The following is a 27,772-nucleotide window of genomic DNA, read 5'->3' on the forward strand; positions in this document are numbered from 1 at the left end:
TCAGTATAATGTGATTTTCACATAAATTTTAATCTTACTACATTTAATAAAATTAAAATAGTATAGAGAAGGTCGGGAACAAAGAAAACAAATTGTTAAAGAAACAACAAAATGAAAGTGAAGGACATATTAAATCTTAAGCGTGACGCCAGATAATATAGAAATCAAACAGTGAAAGGACTGGGCATGAAGCAGATATTTTGACGAAGGGACTTAGAGAACATGATCGTGAGTACTTGATAGGCAAGATGAAGATGTTTGATGTGTTCAAATCCTCAACTTTAGGGGAGTGTTGAAAGTACAAGAGGTTGAACTTAATGTACTATTTGTTATGCACCACTAGTTGGACTTTAACTGATCTTGTAAAGTTAATTGTGATAGTCGGTAGATGAAGTAGTTGGTTAGTGGTAACGAAAAATGGCCAGATATGCTAGTGAACTATGCGATTTAGGATAGATATGTACGTCATTATTAGTTTGATACAGATATGTCCAAACCGTTCAATACTTGCTCATTCATGCCCTTAGTTAGACGGAACCCACTAATTTGTATTTCTTACACAATTAATAACCGGACGCAACCACAATCTATGGGTCTGATCCGTTATGACCCGACCCACCCTTATTTCTAGATAACCCCACTAGTTATTCCCTTTATATCCGTATATTCTTATTTCTATTCCTATTCTCTCAAGTTTCTCTCCTTATTTTCACAACTAGGGTTTCCATCTTTGAGGGATTTTCAATCAAATGTTGTATTCCGGTCCATTTTTTGCTAGTCTTGACTAAGGTATGATTACTTTATGCTTTCTATATGTGTTATATATGTGAGTTCAAATTTTTCACTTACGTGTTTCATATGCAGGGATAGGCTATTCTCTATTAGAATCCATTAAAGGGTGATTTGGTTTATGATATCTTTTTTGTATTTTAATATACTAAAGAACAAAATATAGTCAATAAAAATTAGAATTTGATGAAATTTTGTTGGGTGGTTGGGTCTTAGACAGTATCTGCTATTTTTTGGTCTGCAGTTGAATATGGATGTATATATGCTGATGTGGTCCCTTGTTGTCCCTTTTTCTATGCCTTTGCATGTGAAGTCCGTTGAAGGTGATTGATAAAGTGGACTTGGTGTTTCACTATGGGGGTAACTGGGTCTTTTCCCCTGAGATAGTATATAACAAAATGTTGGTGCACATATTTTCTGGTTATGTCTCTTATCTAGTTAAATAAGATTTTATTTGTGAAGAATTTTAAAAAATATTAGGGTTTAGCTCTGTAAAACAACGTTTAGTGACTGGATCTTCAGGGAGGTACTACTTGGTAATTGATGATGAAGGTGTGAAGACTCTCCCGTACTTGTTTTCTAAGGACTTCAAGGCGATTAATTTCCTCATGACCTAAATGTGTTTGCTCAAAATATTACTCATCATACAGAGACATATTCTGTAGACATTGATGTAGCTTCTGAATGTGAACATATTCTTGGAGGAAGTGACATTGATGAATCAAATAGTTCTGACGGTGATTCTATAGAGCTTGATGGTATTATTAAAGAAACGAAGATGGTTATAACTAATAAGTTAGAATATTTAAGGAGTTAGAGCTAGGTATGACATTTAAGGATATTGTAGAAGCTAGAAAGGTAGTAAACTGATATGCACTGGTCAATAAAAGAGGGTTAAAGTTGCTAAAAATTGATACGACTAGGGCTGCTTACAAGTGTGCTGAAGGCTGCCCTTTTAGACTATGTATTTCAAATGATACCAAGTTTCCTACCATTAGAATCAAGACAATGAGAGATGAATATACATGTGATCTATGTTTCAAAAGTTCTAGGGCTGATCAGAATACGTTGGCCCAATTATATAAGAGAAAGGTGCAGTACAATCCTAAGTACAAGTTAAAAGATATGAAAGCTGAGTTGGAGACTGTTTTTGATTTAAATGTGTCCAAATGTAAGTTCAAAAGAGCCAAGAGGTTGGCTCTTAAGAAGTTGGAGGACAGTTTTGTTGATGACTACAAAAAACTTGAGGCATATGGACAAGAAGTAAGGCAATCTAATCCTGGTAGTGATGTTGTAATCAATATATAAAAGGATGCTCTTGAAGAAGGGAAAATAAAGTTCTTAAGGATGTACATATGCTTCAATTCATTGAAAATGGGCGGAAAAGTGGCTTGAGACCACTGATTGGGCTGGATGGTACCTTTCATAAGGGTAGATTTAAGGGTCAGTTATTAGTGGCTATTGGTCAAGAATGTATGAACTAATTTTATCCTCTTGCATGGGTTGTGGTAGACTAGGAAATTGCCAGGACTTGGGGTTATTTTTTAGAGTGTTTGACACTTTCTCTGGAGCTAAATGATGGACGAGGAGTGACTTTCATCTCAGATATGTAAAAGGTAAACACTACAACTTTCATCTCTTATTTCTATTGTTCTCTTCTATACACTTATATATTTTGCCTTTTCTAACTGTTTGTTCCTAGTGTATCATAGGGGTTAATTGATGTTGTGCAGAACATACTTCCTGAAGCTCACCATAGGTTTGCGTAAAACATATTGTGGCCAATTGCAGAAGAAATAGAGAAGTGGACATATGAAGAAGTTGTTGTAGTGGTGTGCTTGGAGCACTTATGAAGAAGATTTTAAAAATCAACTAAGAAAGATAGATGAGCTATGTGAGGATGATGATGCTTCTGCTGCCCAAGATCTCATTCATTATCCTTCCCATTCTTTGTGTAGAGCATATTTTGACATTCAGTGTAAAAATACGATGGTTGGCAAAAATTTCATTGAGTCATTTAATGCATGGATTCTTGAATCTAAACGTATTCCAATTATCAAGATGCTCAAGGATATTATGATAAAAGTTATGAATCTATTGGCTATCAATGAAGATAAAATCAGTTAATGGAATGAATATGAAATGCTCTACTTCTGTTTTACATATTGTCCATTTCCTTATATTTTCTTTTGACTCCTTGTATCTATTTTGTCAAACAAAAGAATGGTGACTTTAGTCCAAGTGCTTTGATGCCTTACAATAAATATAGGGCAATAGCTCATTATTGCAAGGTTGAGTTTAATTGTGACTTTGGATATGAAATCACATAAAGTGATGATAGACATACTGTGAATCTTGAACATAAAAAATGCACTTGTAGATTATGGCAACATTCTGGTATCCCTTCCCCCCATGGTATCAAAGTTATAATATATGATAGGGTATGAAATATTTTAATTTAATTTTCTTTTTTAACCTCATATTTTTCAAGTTATCTAATTAGTGTTATTTCTTACTTTTGAAGGGTGATCCTAATGCACAAATTCATTGGTATTATAACAAAGAAGCATATTCTTTGACTTACAAACACAAGTTTCAACTAATTAAGGGTATAAAATTCTTAAAAATTAATCGCATCCTAGCAATGGAACCACCTGAAATTTCCAAGACTGTGGGCAGATCCAAAATAAAGAGAAATAGAGAACCTGATGAAGCAAGGATGAGGAAGGGAGAGTGGAGTTATACAAGGAAAGGAACTGTAATAACATGCAGCAAGTGTGGTGGAAAGAACCACAATTCTAGGACTTGTTTCAAAGTAAAACAAACGTATAATGGAATTTTAAAGTATGAAAAATTCTTCTTGACTCATTCTTTGGGTGACAGGGAAAAGATGGTGGAGAAAGTACAATATCAAGTAAAAAGAAGCAAAAGGATAGTACAATATCGACTCTTAGTACTGAAGATGATTGGTTGGACTTTGAATCTAAAATTGAAGTATGGACATAACAATTGATTACTCTTCTCAAGTCACAACACAACAATCACAAGCCTATGGTCTAAATATTGGCGATGAGGAAGATCCATCGTTGAGGCCACAAATCATCTCTGAGTCACAATTAATACCTAAGGAAAGAAGGCTGAAAGCAAGACTACCAACTGGGACTAGAAGGATTCAATTTACTGGGGGTGCAGATGGAGTGTCTATGCCGACAAACTTGCCTTACTCACCAACTAAGGCAACTTGGAAGGGGAAATTTGAACTTACACTTAGCCATCTCCAAGCTGAAGCAAGAAAAAAGAGAATGAAGATGGTGCCAAATGGGAAAGGAGTCCCTGAACAAAATTCTGAAATTTAGCAAAAGTTGGGCAGATCATCATTTGGCTAGTTATGTTTTTGATGGATGGTTGTGTACGAAACTGGTGGTATTTGTCTAGTTATATTTGTGAAAAAACTTAATTAACTTAGTTTATGGATGACTATTATGCACAAAACTGTTAGTTTTTGGTGAATTCACAATCACATTTGACATGTCGAGGATTGATATGTTTATGTGAAAATAAATTTCAATTAGTATCAAAGTTTGTTAAGGTTAACCTTTTATACACAATTGTTGGTTTAACTGATATGAATGTTATCTTGGTTTAGTGGATACGAATGTCTTTTTGGATAATGGATGCGAAAGTTATTTGTATATGAATACTGTTTGGGCTGCTGTGACAACAGAGGCAATTTCAGTTGTGTCAGTTTCTCAGCAGTTGTTCTAGTTGTTGTTCTTCAGGTTTTGATATTGTAATTTCTCATTGCAGATTCAAGGAACAAAGTTCATTTTCTAGAAATTACAATGGTTATATTGTGGCTCAGTTCTTGTTAATTGATTGATTGAAATGACTTATCATTTGTTCAATCCTCCAAATTTTCTGGTTTTACCTTGATTTAATTGAATATCCTAATAAGTACCTACCTTGTTCAAATTCGTAACTCAGTTCCTTCTTACCTTGATATTCAATGTTGATTGTCGACTTCTGCAATTTATTTAACTACTGGTTGCTAGTAAGAGATTTTGATCTAAGACCTGAAGGAAAAATGGAGAGGGACAACAATGCAATAATAACAGACGAGTTCCAATTCTTTCATGTTTTCTTGGAAACTGTTTTACAGTTAATCATATTACTAATCAAATCCGTGCGAGGATTGCATTTAAAGTACAAATAGTGGATTTGAAAAAGAATATTTCATTACAAACCATCAATAAGACACAAAACTGACATTACATTCCAATCCATCTAAAACATTTCCAATCATAATCATCCAACCATTACATCACAATGCATCTAAATTATACAACTGTATGGGGTAAAATTTATTAGTGACAGCTAGGCAAGTGATGAAACAACACGTGAAACTAAGAGTCTGTTTGGATGGGCTTAAAAGCTGGTCAAACCAACTTTTAAACAGTTTTTAACTTGTGGAAGTGTTTGGCAACCAAAAAATGGGCTTTAAAAAGTTACAATCTACTTAAAAAAAGCCAAAACCAATAAGTTGAAAAATTCAACTTTTTCTAAATTGGCTTAAAAGCCATATTGCTTTGACAAAGGATATTACATTCTTATCCGTTATAATTTTCTTAATCCCGAAATTACCCCTAAGTAAAAATCCTACAACATACCTTTTTTTTTTCTCCATTCTCCAATATTTGTCAATTTCTTGAAGTTCTTAACGTGAAGCAAACAATAGTTTTTAAAATAATGTTTGGTACATTCCAATATTTTGTAAATATTGTTCTTTTGGATTCTTTTTTTAGTTCCATAACCTTTAATTTTTTTGGTCGTTGAATCCTTCCTTTTTTTAATTGGTGTAACTATATTCTAAAATCAAATCATTCAATGAATTTACGCGTTACCCCTGAATTTGAAGTTATGAACGGAAAATATAATATTATAGTCATCATTTTCTTTATAATGTTAACAACTTTAAGGATATTTCAATCATTTTAACAAAAAAAAGTGCTTACCAGTATTTGTTTACCAAACACTTCATCAGCTTGTTTTAAGTTTCAGCACTTTTATCCAAACACGTAACTGCTTATTTATAAAACAAGTTCCATCACTTATAAAGTGCTTTTAAGCACTTAACTTAAAAGCCACTTTTTTAAGCCAATCCAAACGGGCCCTAAAGACAAATGGGACGAGAATCAGCAAACAGCTGGTACCGGATGTAAGCATGCAATCTGTGTTGAACGAATCCCGAAGATAGAGTAGTCGGTGATAAAGATTCAAAGCATTGCCACCAGACAACATTCAATGGGTAGTCGTTATAGAGAATACTTAAATTTATAGCCAACTGTTATGCATCTATCAATGATGATTTTATTCTCATTCAAAACGGGATGGATTTGAGGATCATTTTTCCTAAATAGAGCTATAAATAGGAGGATCAACATCCACTGTAGATACGAAATACTCTGTACACAAAAAGCTATATTTTGCTCTCTCAATTATAAAATTATTTACTTTCTTTTGCTCTCAATATTGTTTGTAGTTCTGCTATCGGAAAGATCAAGCGCGTAGTAGCATTTCTTTTAACTTTGCTTCATAATCATTTTGTTCTTATTTACTTAATATATTTTAGGTCAAATCGATTCAATTGTCTATAAATTATGCTATAAATTCAACTGTACCATTTTATGGATAAATAGTTTGGCGTACACCGTGGGGAATAGACAATTGTGTAATTGATTTAATCTATTCATTTGCTAATATCAAGATTTGATTCTTTCCTTAGTAAAAGAAAATTCATATATGGCATCTAATGATGGCAACAATGTTTACAATGTTGGAGCACACGATGAACGGGAAGATATTTTTTAGCATGATGATTCGACCAGTGAAACCTGCAATTAAGGGGATTAAGCAACCCCAGTTCGCGAAGGTCAGTATCCTCGGCATGTGCGGGGACCAACTCCTGATGATTTGGAGGATGAGCATGTTGTTGAAACAATCAAAATCTTAAGAGAACAACAAAAAGTGATTATGAATCACCTCTCAAGGAAAGATCGCGTGATGACGGAATTGAAGCAGGCATTATCGGGTGCTTTCAATAGTGATAATGGAAGGGCTTTGGTTCCTCCTAATGGTCTCGCAAACCAAACGGCTCAAAGAATCGATATCAACACTCCAAGGGATGAGGCCAATTTTGACGAGGCCGGAGGGACCAGTAGTGGATCTGGGAACAACAACTTAAGTGAACCTTTAAAAATCAAGCTCATGAGATTCATGAGATAAATGAATGAACGGATGGATCAGAACGCAAAGGAGTTTCACGCTCGAATGGATCAAATCCCAAGTGTGGCACCGGAGTTGATCCCAAAGAGGTTTAAGATGCCAGATATACCAAAGTATGATGGGACTTCGGATCTAAATGAGCACATCATGACCTACACTATGGCTGTAAAGGGAAATGACTTGGCCCAACATGAGATCGAATCGGTTTTGGTGAAGAAGTTTGGCAAAACCCTTACAAAGGGTTCCCTAACTTGGTATTCCCTCTTACCATAATATTCTATTAACTCTTTCGAAATGCTTGCATATTCATTTATCATAGCTCATGCTGGATCAAGAAAGGTCTATGCAAGTAAGGCGGATATATTCCGTATATCTCAAGGAGAAACTGAATTATTTTGAGAGTACGTGATCCGGCTCCAGAAAGAAAGGATGGTATTACCAGCGGTTCCGGATGAGTGGGTAGTGGAGGCATTTACAAAGGGTATTAACCCATTGAGCTCTGATGCCTCAGGAAAATTGAAGGAAAGCTTGCTCGAGTTTCAGGCAACCACATAGGCAGATGTTCACAACCGCTATGAGTCAAAGATCAGAATAGAAGATGATCAACTTGGTTCTTCAGGGTCTTCCAAAGGACGGAATCATGATTAGAATCAAGGTAAGATAAAAATTAATTTTAACACAGATCGGAGACCCTCTAGGAGTCATTTCAGCCTTACGAGAGGGTTGATGAGCACGGTAATAAAGTACTCTAGTCATAGTATAGGTTCATTCCGATAGAAGGATAGATCATGGACAGAGTAATAGATCGTTGCATGAGAAAGAGGTACTAGAGTCCCGAGATTCGGTGTATCCTCGGTTGTCCGATTATAATTTTAATATCAGCCTGGTGGAATTGGTGTCAGCCATGAGAAATATCAATGAAGCTAGGTTCCTAAGACCAATCCGATTGAATCATAGCCAAAGGAATCTTAATTTATGGTGTGAATTCCATGGGACTCACGACCATAGGACTGGGGATTGCTGACATCTTCGTGAAGAGGTGGCAACGTTGTTGAAGAATGGTGACCTCAGAGTGTTTTTAAGTGACCGCACCAATAACAACTATGGGAGAAACCATCGAAGCCAGCAACATCATAACCTGGGATGACAATCAACATGATCTTCGGAGGAAATGAGGTCATTGGGCTGACATTTTTGGCAGCAAAGAAGATGAAGAAATCGGTGACTCATGGCAAGAGAATCCAAGAAGTCTCAGAAAACGACATCACCTTCACAGAGGAGGATGTTGATGAACTTCTTCTACCGCACAATGATGCAATGGTAATCTCTCTCATTATTTTATATTTCAAAATTAAGCGTGTTTTGGTTGATCCGGGAAGTTCAACCAACATCATACAATGGAGAGTTCTGGAGCAAGCTAAGTTAACCGGAAATATCATTCCGGTGACAAAACTTCTAGTTGGCTTCAATCAAATAAGTGTGACAACCCAAGGAGAAATTTTGCTGCCCACGCATGCCGAAGGCATAACAAAGACCACCCTATTCGAAGTAGTAGATAGCGACATGGGATATAATGTAATCCTCGGAAGGCCATGGATACATGAGATGAGAGTTGTGCCCTCAACCTATCATCAACTGTTGAAGTTTCCGACACCAGAAGGGATCAAGAAGATCAGAAGAGATCAAACGGTAGCGAGGAAGATGAATGCAATAACAGTTTCCAACAGCAAGGGCAAAGAATCCGGCAAATAGCAATTACAGGAACAAGTGTCCTCTTCTATCCCAATCGAAGATGATAAAGACAAGGAATCATCATAGTTATATCAGGTACTGAGATCTTTTCAAGTACCGGAGGCTATGGATGTGACTAAGTCAACTGTCGAAAAACTCAAACAAGTGACCTTGTTCGAGGAATTATTGGAAAGGAAATTCCATTTAGGAATGGGGTTGAGTCCCGAACTCAGGTTAAAAATTATGGATTTTCTTAAATCTAAGGTTAATTGCTTTGCTTGGTCGCATTCAAATATGACAGGTATTCTGTTGGAGGTGGTGGTCCACAAATAGAGTCTGGATCCAAACTTCCCTCCGGTAAGGCAGAAGAAACGACTGATAGCAGAGGTCAAAAATATGTTTGTTAAGGAAGAGGTAACCCGATTACTTAACATCAGTTCGATTTGTAAGGTAAAGTACCCGGAGTGGATAGCTAACATAGTGGTAGTGTCTAAAAAGAATAACAAATTTAGGATGTCTGTAGACTATAAGGATTTAAATAAGGCATGCCCCAAAGACTCTTTCCCATTGCCAAATATTGATCAAATGATCGATGCTATGGCCGGGCACGAGTTAATGAGTTTTCTTGATGATTATTCCGGGTATAATAAAATTAGGATAAACCCGAAAGATCAAAAGAAGACTTGTTTCATCACAAATTTTGGCACATATTACTATAATATGATGCCTTTTGGGCTTAAAAATTCCGGAGCCACTTATAAGAGGCTCGTTAATAAGATATTTAAAAAACATATAGGTAAGAGAAGTTTTTATAGATGACATGTTAGTTAAATCTGTTAATGCAGGAGATTATTTGTAACATCTCCAAGAGACTTTTGACATTCTAAGAAATTGTAACATGAAGATCAACCCGGAGAAGTGTGCCTTCGGGGTTGGCTTTGGTAAAATCTTGGGGTTTCTGGCATCCCAAAGAGGGATCGATGTAAACCCTGACAAGATCAAAGCCATCGAGGATATCCCGTACCAGCTAACAAGTGTGAAGGAAGTATAGAGGTTGACTGGTAGGTTGGCAGCTCTAAGCAGGTTCATCTCAAGGTCCTCGAAGAAGTGCCACCACTTCTTTTCACTTTTAAAAAAGAAGAACGACTTCGTGTGTACTCTGGAATGCCAACAGGCACTGAAGGACCTAAAAGGGTACCTATCTAGCCCTCTGTTGTTGTCAAAACTAGGAGAAGGTGAGCAATTGCTAATTTATCTGGCGGTCTCGGAAGTAGCGGTAAGTACCGTTTGGTTCGGAAAGACGAAGGTACGCAATATTCCATTTATTATGTTAGTAAAATATTATCAGGAGCAAAGACACGCTACTTGAACCATGAAAAGCCGGCGTTAGTTCTCGTAGTTTCCTCTCGAAAGCTTATGCCTTATTTTTATTGTCAACTAATAGTCGTTGTTACATCTTTTCCCTTAAGGAATGTCCTCCATAAGTCGGAGTGGTTAAATTGCTCGGCTAAATAGGCAGTTGAAATTAGTGAATTCGACATTGAATACAAGCCCAAGACTGCAATTAAGTCACAACTTTGGGCCGACTTCGTGGACAATTTTAGCCCGGGATTAATGCCTTTAGCTTTTAAAGAAGTAATGTTGATATGAGGAACGCTATCGGGAGTTTGGACCTTGTTTACGGATGGAGATTCTAACGTAAAAGGGTTCTGTCTTGGGGTAGTATTAATCACTCATTCGGGGAAACCCTGAGGCAGGCCATTAGAACTGTGCCATAAACTAACAATGTAGCCAAGTACGAGGCTTTGGTTGCAGGACTTGAACTAGCTCGGGGACTAGGCTCCTAGGTCATCGAAGTGAAGTGCGACTCCCAGCTAGTGGTAAACCAAGTGTATGGAATTTTTGACACCAAGGACGAGCACATGCAGTAGTACTTAAACATGGTTCAAGCATTATTTGCGCGGTTCAAAGAGTGGTCAATCATCCACATTCCAAGGGAGGAAAATGTGGAGGCAGACGCATTGGCTAATTTGGGTTCATCCATAGAGATGAAAGGATCTGATTCTTGTGCGGTCATTCAGTTGTTGCATTCGGTGTTGAATGTGGACGACTATTGTGAATTTAATTTAACCAACTTAATATGGTACTAGAGGAATGAGTTCATTGAATATCTAAGACACGGCAAATTGCCCAAGGATCCAAAGCATCCTGGGCACTATAGACCAAGGCGGCTCGTTACTATCTTGTTGATGGACAGTTATACAGGAGTTCGTTCCAAGGACCATTGGCTCGATGTCTAGGGCCCTCGGAGGCTGACTACCTGATGAGGGAAGTTCACGAAGGAGTATGCGGGAACCATTCCAGTAAAGACTCATTGTTTCTTACGTTAGTTAGAGATAGCTACTATAGGCCCCAGATGGAGCAGGACGCGAAGACATTTATACAAAAGTGTGATAAATGTCAATATTATGCACAATTAGTGCATCAACCAACGAAAATTTTGCATTCAGTGGTGAAATGGGGGATGGACATAGTCGGTCCCTTAACACACGGGCACGGTAAGGTAAAATTTCTTTGGGTTTTAACTGATTACTTTACTAAATGGGTTGAAGGATGTGCTTACCAAAAGATCGGATAACGAGAAGCGATCGATTTCATATGAGATCATATTGTCTGTCGATTTGAAATACCGAAAGAAGTTTCTTGTGACAACATGGTGCAGTTTATAGGTTCCAAAGTCACAAAGTTTTTGGAAGGATTGAAGATCAAATGAATTACGTCTTCACCATACCACCCGAGCGCTAATGGACAGGCGGAGTTGACCAATAAGATAATTATTTAAAACCATAAAAAGAAGCTAGAAAATGCTAAGGGCAAGTGGCCAGATGAGCTACTATGTGTGTTATGGGCATACCGGACCACAGCGAAGTCAAGCACGGGAGAGACACCCTTTTCGCTAGTGTACGGTTCAGTGGCTTTGATACCGGTCGAAGTGGGGGAACCGACCCTGAGATTTTTCCAAGGAAACAAAGAAACAAACAATTAGTCGATGCTAGTTAAGATGGATTTGCTTAAAAAATACCGGGATCTAGCATATGTGAGGATGGTGGCACAAAAGTAAAGGATGGAAAGAAATTACAACCGCATAGAAAATCTCCGATATTGTAAAGTTGGGGATTTGGTTCTGAGGAATGTCACTCAAAGAACTCGGGAAGTTAACGCCGAGAAGCAGGGATCGACATGGGAAGTACCTTACCAGATTTCATCCATAACCAGTAAAGGTTCATACGAATTGGAAAATCAAGATGGAGTTAAATTCCCAAGCAATTGGAATGTGACTCACCTCAACAGGTATTACTGATGAAGATCCTCATTGGTACTGAAAGTATGTGCTGAACTCTACTTCTCTTCGACCAGTTTTTCTCCCAATCAGGTTTTTCTGGCAAGGTTTTTAACGAGGTAGCGATGTAAAGCATACTACGAAGGAAGGATCATCGACAAGCTGATGAACAACTCTCTGTGGATCAACTCGTATGTCAATCAATGTGTGGATGGTTAAATAATCTTTAGCTCGATAGCATATCTCATCTCCTAAGATTATCATTGGCCTCTAGAAACAGATTATTTACCCATCCATAAGTTATTTCCATTATCGAGGAAACAATGTAAAAGCACACTATGAAGGAACTATCATCGGCGAATGCAGGACTTCTAGTGTTTGAATTCTCATACTTAGCATCCTAACACTAGGGGGAATAATACATAACAAAACACTAAAAGTGTTTCAAAAATCGGAGACTTTTAGAACCTAGATCAATGTCTTATCAGCTTGGGGGGACTGTATGATCAGCCCCGTAGAAATAAATTGTACAAGTTAGCCACATGTATCGGCAACTTTATTTACTTAAGCAAATAAATATTTATGTAAATATACTTTTAAAGATAAAGGGAATAAATCAAAGTCCTTTTACTTTTATCTTATTTCTTTTCCGAATGATAAGTATATTTGTTTTATCATTTGAGAGTTAACAAAAACTTCAAATGCTTGTGCCGGAATGAACAGAAGACGTGCTCTGCAAGAGTATGGTAAACGTAAGGGCTCTCTCTCTCTTTTGAAACCCTCCTAGTAAAGGGTATATTCCGAAAGTGTTTTTGCTCGGAATCAAAAGCTATTGGATATGAAAAGATTCTCGAAGCTCTGTTAATTAAACGAAAAGGAATATCTTTTGCACAACACTTAAGAAAATGGTTTCTTTTATTTAAATGCCAAACTTAGTAAAATATTTTGGAATAATTATAAAAAAAGTAAAGAAAAATATATACATCAGTTCTTGCTGCCAGAACCTGAAGTGAGAGAAACGTCTTTGTTTTATCTTGTGGGAGAAGGCTATTCCGCTTCCGGTTCGAGGTATTCATCTTCTTCAGTTTCTCCCCAGTTCCTAAATACTCGGAGTTAGTATTCGAAGAATCAGAAGCAACAAGTCGAGAAGGAAGATTCTCATGATCGGTTGTCTCCAGCTCCCGTGCCTTGGCAATGCATTCATCAATATTAGCAATGCCCTCTTTGGACTCCTCCAAGGTCTTTCTATTTGTATGGTAAATGGCGTAGGTTTTCACGAAGATGATTGAATCCTCTTGGTCTTGGAGTTTGGCCTGGAGTTTTTTAATCTTGGATTGGAGCTTTTCATTTTCAGCCTTCATAATGCTGATTTTTGAGTCAAGCTCGACATTGGTTCTCGAATGGAGTTGATTATGCTCCATAACTCTTTTAAGCCTTTCCTCCTTCCTTGCTCTTTGACCCTCGGTAACATTGGCCTCGTCGGTTTTGGGGCGTAAGTTAGCTTCCAAATTATTAACTTGCTCTATCAAAGCAGACTTGCGCTCGGTAGTAGCAGTCACAGTGTCATATAATTCAACCCACTTAGCCTTTGCTTCCATACAGTTTTCATGTAGCTGGGCAGCTTCCTGGCTGTAGGCCATTCCATCTTGCTCGGACTGCTACAACTGGGCCTCGAGATCATCCACTCAAGCAATTGTTTCTTCCAGCGCCGGGAGGCGCTCGAAAAGTTAATTCCGTTCAGCCAAGAGCTGATCGCATTCCGGAATAAGCTCTTGCTTGTACAAAAATCAGCCTTTGTAGGACCTCACAAGTAAGAAGGTTGGCCTGCAAAAAGTTTAGTAATAAGGTTATTAATGCGAAGTATATATTGAAAGGAGATAGAAAAAGGTTAGATTTCTACATGAGCCGAACAATGCATGCTATTATTTATAAGGCACTTCGCAGAAAGAGAGTCTATTTTTATCCAATCCTTTGCTGCCAGCGGCTTCAGGTAATTGGCAAGCTTCACCAGCTTGGAAAGTATATGGCACTCCTTTGAAACCGAAAGAATGGCACTTTGCTTTCCATGAGGGTCTTGAGAGGGTGCCGAATAAGTATTTCCAAAATTTTCATGGTCAGGAGAGCGTGGAGAAGGAGCATTTCCTATTGTTCAAGAAGAATCAGCTAGTGCCGGTGGAGAAGAAATAGCTAGTGTAGAAGGAGTGGCAGCTGTTATTTTCTCCACGGTTGGTGGTGGAGTTTGAAGCTCTTCGGATTAATTTTATGAAAATCGTTTCTTCTCTTAAAGGCAACCGCTTCATCTACGATTTCTTCGTCATGGAGGACCACTATGGCCGGTTCGATTGGTTTTCTTTTCGATATTGTTTCCTGAGTCCCAGTCGAAGAGGTACGTTTCCACTTTGGTTTCTTATTTTTGGGATGTGGACTCCGGGAGGAGGCACCTTCGCTGGTGACTCGAGTAGATCCATGAGCCCTACTCCAGTTAAGGGCATTCTGCAGTATTTGTTTGACTTCCTCTGGGTCATCAAGAGCCTCGATGTCAGAGCACACGGAGGAACCCTTTGAAAGTCCTGTGTGGAGCAAAACGGGGTAGTTAACAGATTGTTCCTAAGTTGTTATGTATGTTAATATTGAAAGAAGAAGGATTTTTGCTTACCGTGGTTCTTGGATTTCCATCCATATTTGGAAGTCATTTCCTTCCACCTGTAGGATTCTGGTGTAGTGATATCTAGAATTTTCTGTACCCATCGGTCCAGACCTTGAACCTGTGGTGGTTCCCAGTGAGTAGCTGGAACAAAGGAAATAAAAAGTCATCAAAGAAAGAAATTTTCTTTTTATGTGGAAAGGAAATAGATACCCAAAGACTTACGAAAAAGATTCTATGATTTGGGGAAAACTGGAGTTGTGGCTGGGATGATGTCCCTGGTATAAATGACAACGAATCGTTCTATCCATCCACGATCGTTGTCATCATCGACGTTGGTAAGGAGGGAATGATGACCATGTTTGCTAGGGTTTAACACACCCCAACAAAAATAATTTAGGGAGCAAAAGTTCATCATATGTGCAAGAGTTTGGGTTTCCCCGGTCTCAGAGCACATTTGGCGAAGGTAGGCCACCGTACGCCATATGGTTGGACTTACTTGTGCCAAGCAAACTTGGTACCTATGGCAAATTTTAAGGTTATTGGGACAATTCCATCACCCGCTCCCAAGGTGAAGGGGGTCAAAGTGAAGGGGTATATATAAACATATATGAACCCCGACTTGGAGTAGGTAACTCGTTCTACCCCATCTGGGATGAGGATTTCAACATTGTTCCAATTACATTCCTTCTTTACAACAGGTATGCTAGGAGGACGAATGGAAGAAGGGTACCTACGAACAGACAAAAATCTATCACTTTTGGAGTTTGCATGTGCTTTTTATTCTTGAAGATCAGATGTCGTGCTAAGGTGAAGTGGTATGATGGTGTTTACAGTAGGAGGTTCGGACTCGACATCAAACTCTTTGGTTCTGTTCTTCTTTGGACCTCCACCGAAGAGAAGACCAGAGTTTCCGAAGGAATCAGTGCTTGAAGACATGTTTAAGAAGAAAGATTTTACTGAGAAAGTTGAGTGTTGCAGAAGAGCTCTAAGGAGATTTAAAGAAGAATAAGGAGTTGTTAAAGTAAAGAGTTATGAGAAGTAGTGGGGAAGTTATAGACGGCAAAAAGTGGTCATGATTACCTCAAACCGGCGGAAATATTTGTTGAATCATAGAGCAACACGTGTTCGGGTCATAATGCGAGAAGACGTGCGTCCTTTCAAGTGTCAGAGGCCGTTCAAGAACTTTCCCGCCATGAAAGAAACTCTTATCTACTTTCCGGTAACACTAAGTTGCTTCAACGGAAGGTAGGGGGATTATGTGTATGGGATAAAATTGATTAGTGACAGTTGGGCAAGTGAGGGAACGACATGTGGAACTAAAGACAGATGGGATGAGATTCAGCAAACAACTGGAACCGGATGTAAGCATGCAATCGGTGTTGAACGAATCCCGAATACAGAGTAGCCGGTGACAAAAATTCAAAGCATTGCCACCGGATAGCATTCAGTAGGCAGCCGTTATACAGAATACCTGCATTTATAGCCAACCGTTATACATCCATCAATGACAGTTTTATTCTCATTTAAGAGGGGCTTGATTTGAGAATCTTGTCTCCCTAAATAGAGCTATAAATAGGATTATTAGCATCTATTGTAGACACAAAATACTCTATACACGAAAAGATATATTTTACTCTCTCTTATAAAATTATTCACTTTCTTCTGCTTTCAACATTGTTTGTAGTTCTATTATCGGAAATATCAAGCGCATAGCCAGGCTAGCATTTCCTTTAACTTTGCTTCATAATCATTTTGTTCTTATTTACTTAATATATTTTGGTCAAATCGATTCACTTGTTTATAAACCACGCTAAATTCAACTATACTGTTTAATGGGTAAACAACAACTAAAACAACCATAAGCAATTAAAATCATATTTTGAAACTAATCACAAATCAAAATTTGAAACTCAATAACATAAGAAATATTTTTTCCCCATATTTCCAAGTCTTTCTTTAAGAAGAGCATCATTTTTCCTTTTCAATTTGTTGATGACAATAATAGCTCTTGGTGAAAATTCATCGTCTTCCCATTCCTAATTACCACATCCAGTTTTCTGCAATAAAAACATTAGCATCGTAACAAAAATCAGTTACAAATCTGCCAACATCATCGATACAAATCTGCCAAAAATAAAGATTAACAAGAGAAAAGAAAAAACTTACATTAGCCTTATGACACCTGAAAAAACATTTCCCAAGATTCATTTCAGTCTGCGATGTGAGATGGAGTGCAGCAACTCCACATCCACACATCCTTCTACAACTATTTGAAGAACTCGAATATTCTGGAATTTCAAAAGCAAATGAAAGAAATAAGAGAGCAAAGTGAGTGAAAATCAAACAAGATAGCTAACCTACTTAAGAATAAACTCAATATAGCGAGCAGATTGAATCCTAATTGAGGATTTTAAAAAGGAACCATCTTCATGAAGAGAAAATGTGAAAAGGAAGGGCTAGAAATAAGGGAATAACAAGTGGGGTCATCTAGAAATAAGGGTAGGTCGGGTTATAATGGATCGGGTCAGTAGATTTTAGTTGGGCCAGATTATTAATTAGGTAAGAAAGACAAATTAGTGAGTTCCGTCTAACTAAGGGCATGAATGAGCAAGTATTGGACGGTTTAGATATATATGTGTCAAACTAATAACAACGGGCATATTTGTCTTAATTCGCATAGTTCACGGGCATATTTATCCTAATTCGCATAGTTCACAGACATATCTGACCCTTTTCCTTTGCGGTACTGAAATAATTAGTTGAGTAGTACAAATAGAGTTGTACAGGCAATTGTACATACAGTTGGAATAAAAATCATTCCCAAATTTTCTCAGCTCTCTCTTCTAGCTTTTTCTACACGGTGCTACCTCCATTCGTAGGTCCAACTTTCAACAAGAAGATCAATCAATAAACAACGGTTTCCATTTCTTTTTCTTTTGTTTTTTGGGTCACAACACGCCTTTCTTTACAAATAACAAAATCAAGGAAGTCCACAAATAAAAGAAAAAAGGATTACCGTTAAGCTTTACTGGAAAACTCGCATAATTTGAAACTTATTTAAACAATTCAAAAAGGTCCATTAATTAAGAGGCGTATAAAGTAGATCAAATCAGAAAGTTATCATAGTCGACATAAAAGGAAATAAAATACCAAATTGTTTACCCTTAAAAGTGGATAACAATTGAATTTATACACGATTTTAAGAATATGTGGATTAATTCAATACAAGCTATTAATGACGTTAGATTAAGCAAATAAAAGACAATAATAAATGACCAAACCAATGATAAGAATGAGTCCGAGCTCGGTTAATGGTTTAACGAAGAACCTGTCTTTGATTCCGAGCTAACGCTTATGAATAACTTATGAACAAGAACAAGAACAAGAACTTTGAATACCTTTCAGAAACAAAAGTATATTGCATTGGTATACGTGTTACAGAGTGTCTAATGAACAATAAGCTTCCTATTTATATAGTATGAGAGTTTTACCATAAGTACAATCCTAAGAAAGGTAAAAATCTTCCTCTTCGTTAATCATTGATTTTCTGTCGATACGTGCCGAGATTCACACCATGATATTTGGTTGGCACGGACATCACAGACCTTTGTTAGTCATGTGGGGTTGTTTGGTGATGCTCTTCGAAGTCTTAGGACTCGAACCAGACCTGGAGGACGTAGTCCCGATGCCCCCGAGGGCATGTATTTTACTCGCCCCCCGATACAAGGGGCTTTTTGCTCTGATTCCAATTCCTTACAGCCACGTCCCTGCTCCATTTGCCTTACCGAGAAACTGGGGTGCTCAGTGGACTTGGTTTTTCCCGTATACAGATAGTCCCCTCGTTTCTCAGAGAGCAGGTTTGACGAAACGATGGGAAACGACATATGTTCTCCGAATCCTTCCTTTGTACGTTATGATGAGGGAGCCGAAACGTCCCATTAGTTGCTTCGTTCTGATTTCGGACACATGTCGCTCATCGGGTGGTTTCCCCCGAATGCGAAGCGTCAGTTGTTTCCCTATAAAAGCTTCCTCTCGTTGTTCTTTTTCTACTTTTTGACTAAATTATTACCTTTGAGCTTTCCAGCCATCATCAAACCTTCTTCAAACCTTCATATCATCACCCTTGTTCTTCAATTTTCATAGAGATTTCCAGTTTTTTACACATATTTTCTTTAAATCTTCATACTTTGTTCTTCATCTTCAAAACCTATTTTTTCCCAAAACTTTTCTTCAAATTTTCAAACCTCTCCCAGATAACAATGGCCAAAACATCAAAATTTATTCCTCAACAAGTTGTCTCTTCATTTTCTCAACCGGCCGCCGGTACTGAGGCGGTTGTCCCTGAAGTAGTTGCCCTCGAAACGGCTTCTCCTGAGGTGACTGCTAACGAACCGGTCGCGGAGCCTACCTAGAAAGTGTTCATTCCCGGGGGCTGCTCAATTACAGATGACTTTAAAGTCGAGAAACCCTCACGCAAACAGGACAGGGGTGAAGGAGTATCAAGGTACATATGCTTCATGACTGAAAACGTTCTCCCCATGATTAAAAAGGACTGCAATTGGGTGGGCATGGACGTAGTAGTCCCCGGGCACGAGGACGCTGTTACTACTCATGTGGAGCGGTACTTAAGTATTAATACTTATCCATTCACACTGGGCCCGGTGGACCCGGTCGTTCTGGATTTTTGCAAGAGGTACGAGGTGTGTCTCGGACAAATCCATCCATCGCTATGGAGGATCATGATCCTCCTCCGCTACTTTATGAACAAGACTAAGACTCATCGGTTCACGATCGACCGCCTACTTTGATTATACAGTCCTCGAATGTTCCGAGGGGGACTGATCAAGCTTACTCACCGGGCCAGTAAGGCCCCCTTTTCAAGTATCGACGAAGACCAAGACCAGGGTTGGCAGAGACTCTTCGTTCACGTGAAGACCTAGGATTTGATCCCTCGCCCCCAAATACATGACATTCCCTGATAAGTGGAATATGTCTCGTAAACGCAATCTCTCTTTAAACATCAAAATTCTTTTCCTTCAAATTACTTCTTCTTATTCATGCTTGCGGTTGTGCAGCTATTGTCCGGGTTCCGAATGCGATTCCCCGGCTAAAGGAGTGGATCGAGGGCATCTGCACTTAGATATTCGATATAGTACATGCTAATTTTTACTGCCCATTTGGCCAATCGGCCCGAGAGCTCGGGTTTGTGCATTATGTACCTTAGTGGGTAAGAAATTACGACGCATATAAGGTGGCATTGAAAATATGGCTTTAACTTTCTGGAGTGCTTAGCAAAGCGAGCGCCAACTTTACTAGGTGAAGGTACCTTGTTTCGGCCTCGACTAGAGTTCTACTAACATAATAGATAGGAACTTGTGTACCTTCCCCTTCCTGGACTAAGACTCCACTTACCGCTATCTCGGATACCGCTAAGTACAGGTACAACTGCTCGTTTGCCTTCGGCGTATGGAGGAAGGGTGGACTCAAAAGTTATCGTTTGAGTTCTTCCAAAGCCTGCTGGCACCCCGGGGTCCACGAAAAGTTATTTTTCTTCTTCAATAATAAGAAGAATTGATGGCTTTTATCGGAGGACCTCGATATGAACCGGCCTAGGGAGGCAATTTATCCGGTTAGCCTCTGAACGGCCTTGACACTATCCACCACGGTGATATCTTCTATAGATTTAATTTTGTCGGAATTGATCTCGATCCCTTTGGACACCATAAATCCAAGGAACTTTCCAGATCCGACCCATAATGCGCATTTCTTCGGGTTCAGCTTCGTATTGTATTTCTTCAGTATGTTGAAGGTTTCCTGCAAATGTTTCAAATGGTCCTCTGCTCTCACGGACTTAACTAACAAGTCGTCAATTTAAACTTCCAATGATTTTCCTATTTGTTCTTCGAACAACCGGTTCACTAGGCATTGATAAGTGGCACTAGTATCTTTTAGTCCGAAAGATATTACGTTATAATAGTAGGTGCCGAATTTAGTGATAAAGGAAGTTTTTTCTTGATCGCCCGGTCCATCTGGATTTGGTGTACCCGGAATGGGCGTCGAGAAAGCTAAGTAACTCATGCTCGTCGTTGCATCGATCATGCGATCAATGTTAGGGAAAGGAAAAGAATCCTTGGGGCACGCCTTGTTCAAGTCTTTGTAATCTACACACATTCTTAATTTATTTAACTTTTTAGGCATTACTACTACGTTAGCCAACCAATCAGGGTATTTAACTTCCCGAATGGAACCTATTCTAAGGAGTTTGGATACCTCATCTTTGATGAATGCATGCTTGGCTTCGGACTGAGGCCTCCTCTTCTGTTTAATCGAGTGGAACTTAGGATCCAAGCTTAGCTTATGAGTGATTATTTCTGGCGGGATCCCTGTCATGTCTAGATGGGACCAAGCGAAACAATCTACATTAACTATAAGAAAATTAATGAGTATTTTCCTGAGCTCAGGAGTTAACTCTGTGCCCAGGTATACCTTCCGATCGGGCAAGTGTTCGATCAGTATAACTTGCTCCAGCTCCTCGACCATTGATTTGGTGGCGTCGGAATCGTCAGGGGTGATGCACGGCCTAGGAACTCTGTAATCATCATCCTCGTCTGTTTCTTGCTTCTCCGATTTGGTCGGGGCCGGTACCGGTGATTGCTATTTAGTTTTTTCTTTCCTAACCAGTTCCGGGTTCTTTGATGTTGAGAGTACGGATATCGGGATCACCTAGTCGACCGCGAACATTTCTTTTGCGGCCAGCTGCTCTCTGTAAACCGTCTTGATCCCTTCCAGTGTGGGGAACCTCAGTGCCTGGTGTAGTGTCGAGGGTATTGCCCTCATGTTATGAATCCATGGCCTTCCGAATAGAGCATTATATCTCATATCCCCTTCAATCACATAGAACTTCATTTTTTGAATGGTCCCGGTAGGGTTATCTCCCCTTTAGTAGTTTAGCATGCCACGTTGAATCTATTTAAAACCCCAACTTCAGGCACTATTTGGTCTTGTAGACCCAGCTGCTCTACGACCCTTGATCTGATGATATTAGCCGAGCTATCTGGATCAATTAACACATGCTTAACTCAAGATTTATTCATGAGTACAGATATTACCAGTGCATCATTATGTGGTTTCACATGCCTTCAGTGTCCTCATCGTTGAAAGAGATAGTCCCCTCCGGCATGTAATCTCGGGTTTGTTTTTCCCTTGTAATTGATACCTTAGTGCTCTTTAGCATTGGCCCCTAGGGGACGTTGACTCCACTAATGATCATGTTGATGACATGCTGAGGTTCCTCTTGCTCGGTCTATTTGTGGGAGTCCATATTCCTGAAGTGAGTTTTGGCTCGATCACTCATAAATTCCCGGAGGTGCCTATTATTGAATAACCGGGCCACTTCTTCTCTTAGCTGTCGGCAATCTTCGGTGCTGTGTCCGTGAGTGCCATGATACTTGCACATCAGGTTGGGGTCTCTTTGGGCAAGATCGGACTGCAATGGCCGAGGCCACTTGGTATCTTTGATGCGTCCGATGGCAGATACAATTCCAGCAGCATCGACACTAAATTTGTATTCTGATAATCTCGGTGCCTCTCTGACCCCGTGTGGCATGTCGAAACTGTTTTTACTCATGAGCCCTGGCTATTGTGGCCTCGATCGCTCCTTTTTTCGTTCCTCACAGGGTTACGTCCGGATCCGCTACCCCTTCGATCTCCGCTATACGGTTGATACCGTTCTCTATTCTGTCTTGTTTCATGATCAATGACTCTTTTAGACCTGTCATTAGTTCTGATGGGATACACGGACCCGGGAGGGGCTTCGAGCTGATCATCCTCAACTCTGATTTTCGATTGGTACCTGTTATGGACGTCAATCCAAGTTACCTCCGGGTACTCTATCAAATTCTGTTTCAGATGCTGTGTAGCCAAGGAGCTATGGTGGTTGAGTCCTTGAGTGAACTCCCGAATGGCCTAATCGTCCGCAACTGGAGGCAGGTCCATTCGTTCCATTTGAAACCTCAACACAAATTCCCTGAGCATTTTGTTATCTCTTTGTTTCACTTTAAAGAGGACTGATTTACTGGTCTCGACCTTGATGGCCATGGCATGAGCATTTACGAAGGCATCTGCAAGCATTGCAAACGAATCAATGTAATTAGGGGGTAGGTTGTGATAACATAGCATTGCTCCTTTCGACAGTGTTTCTCCAAACTTTTTCAGTAGAACCGACTCAATTTCGTAATCTTCTAAGTCATTTCCCTTGATGGCACACATGTAGGATGTCACATGTTCATTTGGATTCGTGATTCCGTTATACTTTGGAATTTCGGGCATACGGAACTTCTTCAAGATCGGTTTCGGTGCTGCGCTCAGAGGGAAAGGCTTTTGGACAAATTTCTTGGAATCCAGGCATTTCAATAACGGGGGTGCTCCTGGGGTTTGATCAACCTTAGAGTTATAGGTCTCCACTATTTTGTCGTTGGCTTCAATCTTCTTTTTCCACGATTCCACCCGCTTTGTCAGTTCCTCAAGCATCTTTATTATTTCGAGGTTGGTCCCGGGTTCAACTTCACCCGGCCTTTCTGTGGTTGGTTCATTTCTTCGGGTGTTTTCCCAGGATGGTTCGGGCTCAACTCTGCTGGAGGCGCGGCTTTGGTTCTGTAGTTGAGCTATCACCGCATGTTGAGCTTGTAACATTTCGAAGATCACCCGCAAATTGATCCCATCACCTTCACCGTCGTGCGTACCCCGAGCTATTGATCAGGCTCCTCCGCGAACGCTGTTCTCGGGGCCAGTAGGCAAGTTTGCGTCGATGGCCACATGCGAGTTGGCATCGATTGGGTCCGCGACAGGAACTCATTTTTGGGCACTATATTGTTGTTCTCACCATGGTGGCCAAACTCAGCATCAACGTTCAAGTGGGCAGATTAAGAGTTTGACATTTTTAAATTGACCTGAAATTAAAATCTCAAAGAAAAAGCATAAAATAGAGTGCGTTATGGAAATTTGTATCAAATTGCCACTATTATCCTTAGCCCCACGGTGGGCGCCAAACTGTTTACCCATAAAAACGGATAACAATTGAATTTATACGCAGTTTTAAGGATATATACATTAATTCAATACAAGCGATTTATGACGTTAGATTAAGCAAATAAAAGATAGTAATAAATGACCAAACCAATGATAAGAATGAGTCTGAGCTCGGTTAATGGCTTAACGAGGAACCTGCCTTCGATTCCGAGCTAAAGCTTATGAAGAACTTATGAACAAGAATAAGAACTTTGAATAGCTTTCAAAAACAAAAGTATATTGCCTTGGTATACGTGTTACTGTGTCTAATGAACAATAAGCTTCTCCTTTATATAGTAGGGGAGTTTTACACTAAGTACAATCCTAAGAAAGGTAATAATCTTCATCTTCGCTAATCACTGATTTTCTGCCGATACGGGCCGAGATTCACTCCGTGATATCCGATTGTGCACGGACATCACAGCTCTTTGTTAGTCATGTGCGGTTGTTTGGTAATGCTCTCTGAAGTCTTAGGACTCGAACTGGACCCGGAGGACGTGGTTCCGATGCCCCCGGGGGCAGGTGTTTTACTCGCCCCCAGATACGAGGGGCTCTTTGCTCTAATTCTAATTCCTTACGGCCACGTCCCTGCTCTGTTTGCCTTATCGGGAAACTAGGGTGCTCAGTGGGCTCGATTTTACCCGTATACACCAATAAAGGAAAATAAATAAATAAATAAATAAATAAACAAATAAATACACGTGAGGAATGTCAATATCAGGTCCGTTGCTAGTCCTTATTAATTGACCCAAAAAAAAAGTAGTCGTAATTAATTAAATTATTTAGATACCAAATTAGAAAGAAACCAAAAAGTGGTCGCGCCCACTCAAAATCTCAAAAGTTTTCCACAAGCAAAGATCTAAGAACTGGAATATAATTTAGTCCTGTCAATTTTGATTTTTGGCTACTTGTATAATATGGAAATCGACGCAAACATAAGTAAACAGTTTAATAGAAATAGGTAGATCGAAGCTCCTCAATCAAATACCCTTCTTACTTAACGACTAGAAGAGAATATAAAATTAACAAATAAAATGTAACGTTACACTTGTAATACAAACTAGAATTAGGAGATTTGAATATTATAATAAGTTAAAGTTTGTTTATTTATTTATTAATATCATTAATAACGTACAGACAATTTCATAACATATTATAAAAAGAAAATATCAAGATGCAGGACGGTTCCTTGTCTTACTTACTACTAGTAATATCTACATATAACATGTGTACATGAATTAAAATTTCAAATATATGCTACTAACATTGAGCTTTAAAATGCGTACATGGTGAATTAGAAAGACACGATATAAAAACCTAGCTTTACAAGTGTATAATTAGATATAAGACAAAGGTAATTTAGTTCCGGGTTGAGGTTAGTAAATTTTATGGGTGATCATTCAACTTTGTGTTCATTACGCAAAAGCCATTTTTCTTCTTTTTGTTACATAAAAATTATTCAACTTTGTGCTCATTATCCAAAAGTCATTTTTCTTTCTTTTGTTACACAAAAAATATTTTACTTTGCTCTATTTATCACAAAAAGTCGCACTTGTCAGATTTTATAATACTTTTACTTGAAAAGTTTATTATGTCATTGACATTATAAATCCTCTCATTTATATAATACCTTCTATATTATTTACTATATAATATATTTTTATATAGGTATTTTACTTATAATTAAAATAACTTTAAATTATTTTATTTATTATTTTTATAATATATTTCATACATTTAAGTTTTCCATGGCACTCAAGTTGTTTAATCATATTCAAACATGAACATATTTTAAATATAAAAATGATAAAAAATATTTTATTTTTAAATATTTATTTAAAATAATAAAAATATATTTGTTTAACAAATGATAGTTTTTTATAGTCAATAAAAATTTTAATAAAAGTTTATATTTGTGTTTAATATTAAATTTTTAAAGCTTTATCTGTTAATATTATTTATTTGAAAGTATTAATCTTATGTGTCACTTTGCTAAATGTAGGCATTTTATTTATTAAATTAATGGGTATGGCTTGGCTAATAAGTCAATGAGCTTTGATTTTTTAATTTTCATTAAGTATGATTAAGAACTTGGACTGGAGATTTATTCACGGTAATGTTACTAACAAATTTAATAATGCTACTTATATATCTTAAAAATTAATATTAAAAAAATATTAAATGTACGAATATGTTATAAAAATAATAAATAAAATAATATTAAATTATTTTAATTATAAGAAAAATACCTGGGTAAAAGTATATTATATAACATATAATTTAGAAGGTATTACATAAATTGGAGGATTTATAATGTCAGGGGCATAATAGACTTTTCAGGTTAAAGGTTTGTAAGATTTGGTTAAAGTAATTATTGTGATAACTAGAGTATAGTAAAATGATTTTTAAGTAATGAACTCAAAGTTGAATAATTTTTACATTAAAAAAAAAATAAATTGAATACAAATACAAAGTTGAATCACCGTCTATTAAATTTAGTCGTGATACATAACCGAATAATTATCAATTTTTCATTAATCCGTATTTGGTTTAAGCCGATAACACAGTAGTTTCTAACAAAGCAAATCAAAATAAAAGTAAATCTCTACAACTCTTTCCTTTTCCTTTCCAATAAAGAATTCGAACCCCAAAAATGAATGTTTAACAACGAGACTCCATTGGATCAGACTTCGAGCCCCTAACCATCATAACCTTAAATTCTTCAAAATCAATCATCCCGTCGCCGTCACAATCAACGCCACCGATCATTTTCCGGCACTCTTCCAGCGAACATTCTTCCCCTAAACTCTTCATCACGTTCTGCAACTCATCAGCAGAGATGGATCCATTCTTGTCCACATCAAACACAGAGAAAGCTTCCTTAAGATTCTCCAAAATGTCATTCGAATCGATATTCTTGGTGTTGAGTTCGATGAATTCTTGCAAATCGATGAAACCATCTCCGTCGGCGTCAACTTCCTTAATCATGTTTACCGATTCTTCTTCCGTTACGGCGTTTCCTAGGCTGGCCATGATGCAACCCAGTTCCGACGATGAGATTTTTCCGTCGCCGTTAATGTCGAACTTATTGAACACCTGCTCTAGCTCCTCTTCGATTTTGGGCGGAGAGCTTACCGGCGATGGGGTTTTCGAGTTGGGGAAGCTCTTCTTCTTGCGATTGAACAGAGATTTGAATCCCATACCTAAAGGGCCGGGTGAATTATTAAAGAACAGAATGCAAGAGAGAGAGAAGAGATAATTGGGAGATTTGTTTGAGAGGATTATAAAAGGGATAGTTTGAAATATTTATTAAGTATTTTCTAGAGTTCTATACCTTTTTGAATTTTGACGAAACTTGTGTTAGCATACTGGAGAGACTGCGTGAATGCACGATGAGAAACATGCCGTCCGTACCTACCATTGTGAACTAATTAAAATTCTCGTCAAATTAAAATTTATGTCAAAAAAATAATATAATATGACTCTTTTAACTTATGTTGATATAGTTTGAATTGACATGAAAAAGTAATTACTTCTAAAATTTGAAAGTTTAAATATGCTATTGTTTACCCGAAAAACGGATAGAGTTGAATTTATACGTAGTTCTAAAGATACGTGGTATAAATTGGTACAAATCGGGAAAGATACATAAATGTGTATTGAAATTAGTTATAAAAGAAATGAATGCAAATCAGATGAACTAATTAGCTTAAGCTTTTAAGTTTAATCACCTCCAAATCGGGTAAGAACGATTGATAGAAGAAACAATTTGACTAAAATACCAAAAGCTACCAAAAGATAGTATTGGCTCTGTTTTCTGTATATATTAGAATGAATGTGTGTATGAATCAATGTCCTCTTACAAATGATAACCACTCTTAATATAGTGGGGGAATCCCATTTTGGGTATAATTAAA

General features: G+C 38.1%; 2 protein-coding genes across 2 annotated transcripts; one reads left to right on the forward strand and one right to left on the reverse strand.

Annotated features, from left to right (window-relative positions):
- Positions 1 to 8,214: 8,214 nt before the first annotated feature.
- On the forward strand, positions 8,215 to 8,823 carry LOC107775461 (uncharacterized). Its single transcript, XM_016595187.1, has one exon. The coding sequence runs from the start codon at positions 8,215 to 8,217 to the stop codon at positions 8,821 to 8,823; it is 609 nt and encodes a 202-aa protein (XP_016450673.1).
- Positions 8,824 to 26,311: 17,488 nt separating this feature from the next.
- LOC107775463 (putative calcium-binding protein CML25) lies at positions 26,312 to 27,236 on the reverse strand. Its single transcript, XM_016595189.2, has one exon. The coding sequence runs from the start codon at positions 27,054 to 27,056 to the stop codon at positions 26,517 to 26,519; it is 540 nt and encodes a 179-aa protein (XP_016450675.1). The 5' UTR covers positions 27,057 to 27,236; the 3' UTR covers positions 26,312 to 26,516.
- Positions 27,237 to 27,772: the final 536 nt, after the last annotated feature.

The sequence above is a fragment of the Nicotiana tabacum genome, chromosome 9 (genome assembly GCF_000715075.1).
Source record: "Nicotiana tabacum cultivar K326 chromosome 9, ASM71507v2, whole genome shotgun sequence".
NCBI lineage: Eukaryota > Viridiplantae > Streptophyta > Magnoliopsida > Solanales > Solanaceae > Nicotiana > Nicotiana tabacum.

What these genes read in the sequence shown, in the direction of transcription:
- LOC107775463 (XM_016595189.2), bottom strand. Translation starts at nt 27,056, where the DNA reads ATGGGATTCAAATCTCTGTTCAATCGCAAGAAGAAGAGCTTCCCCAAC.
- LOC107775461 (XM_016595187.1), top strand. Translation starts at nt 8,215, where the DNA reads ATGACAATCAACATGATCTTCGGAGGAAATGAGGTCATTGGGCTGACA.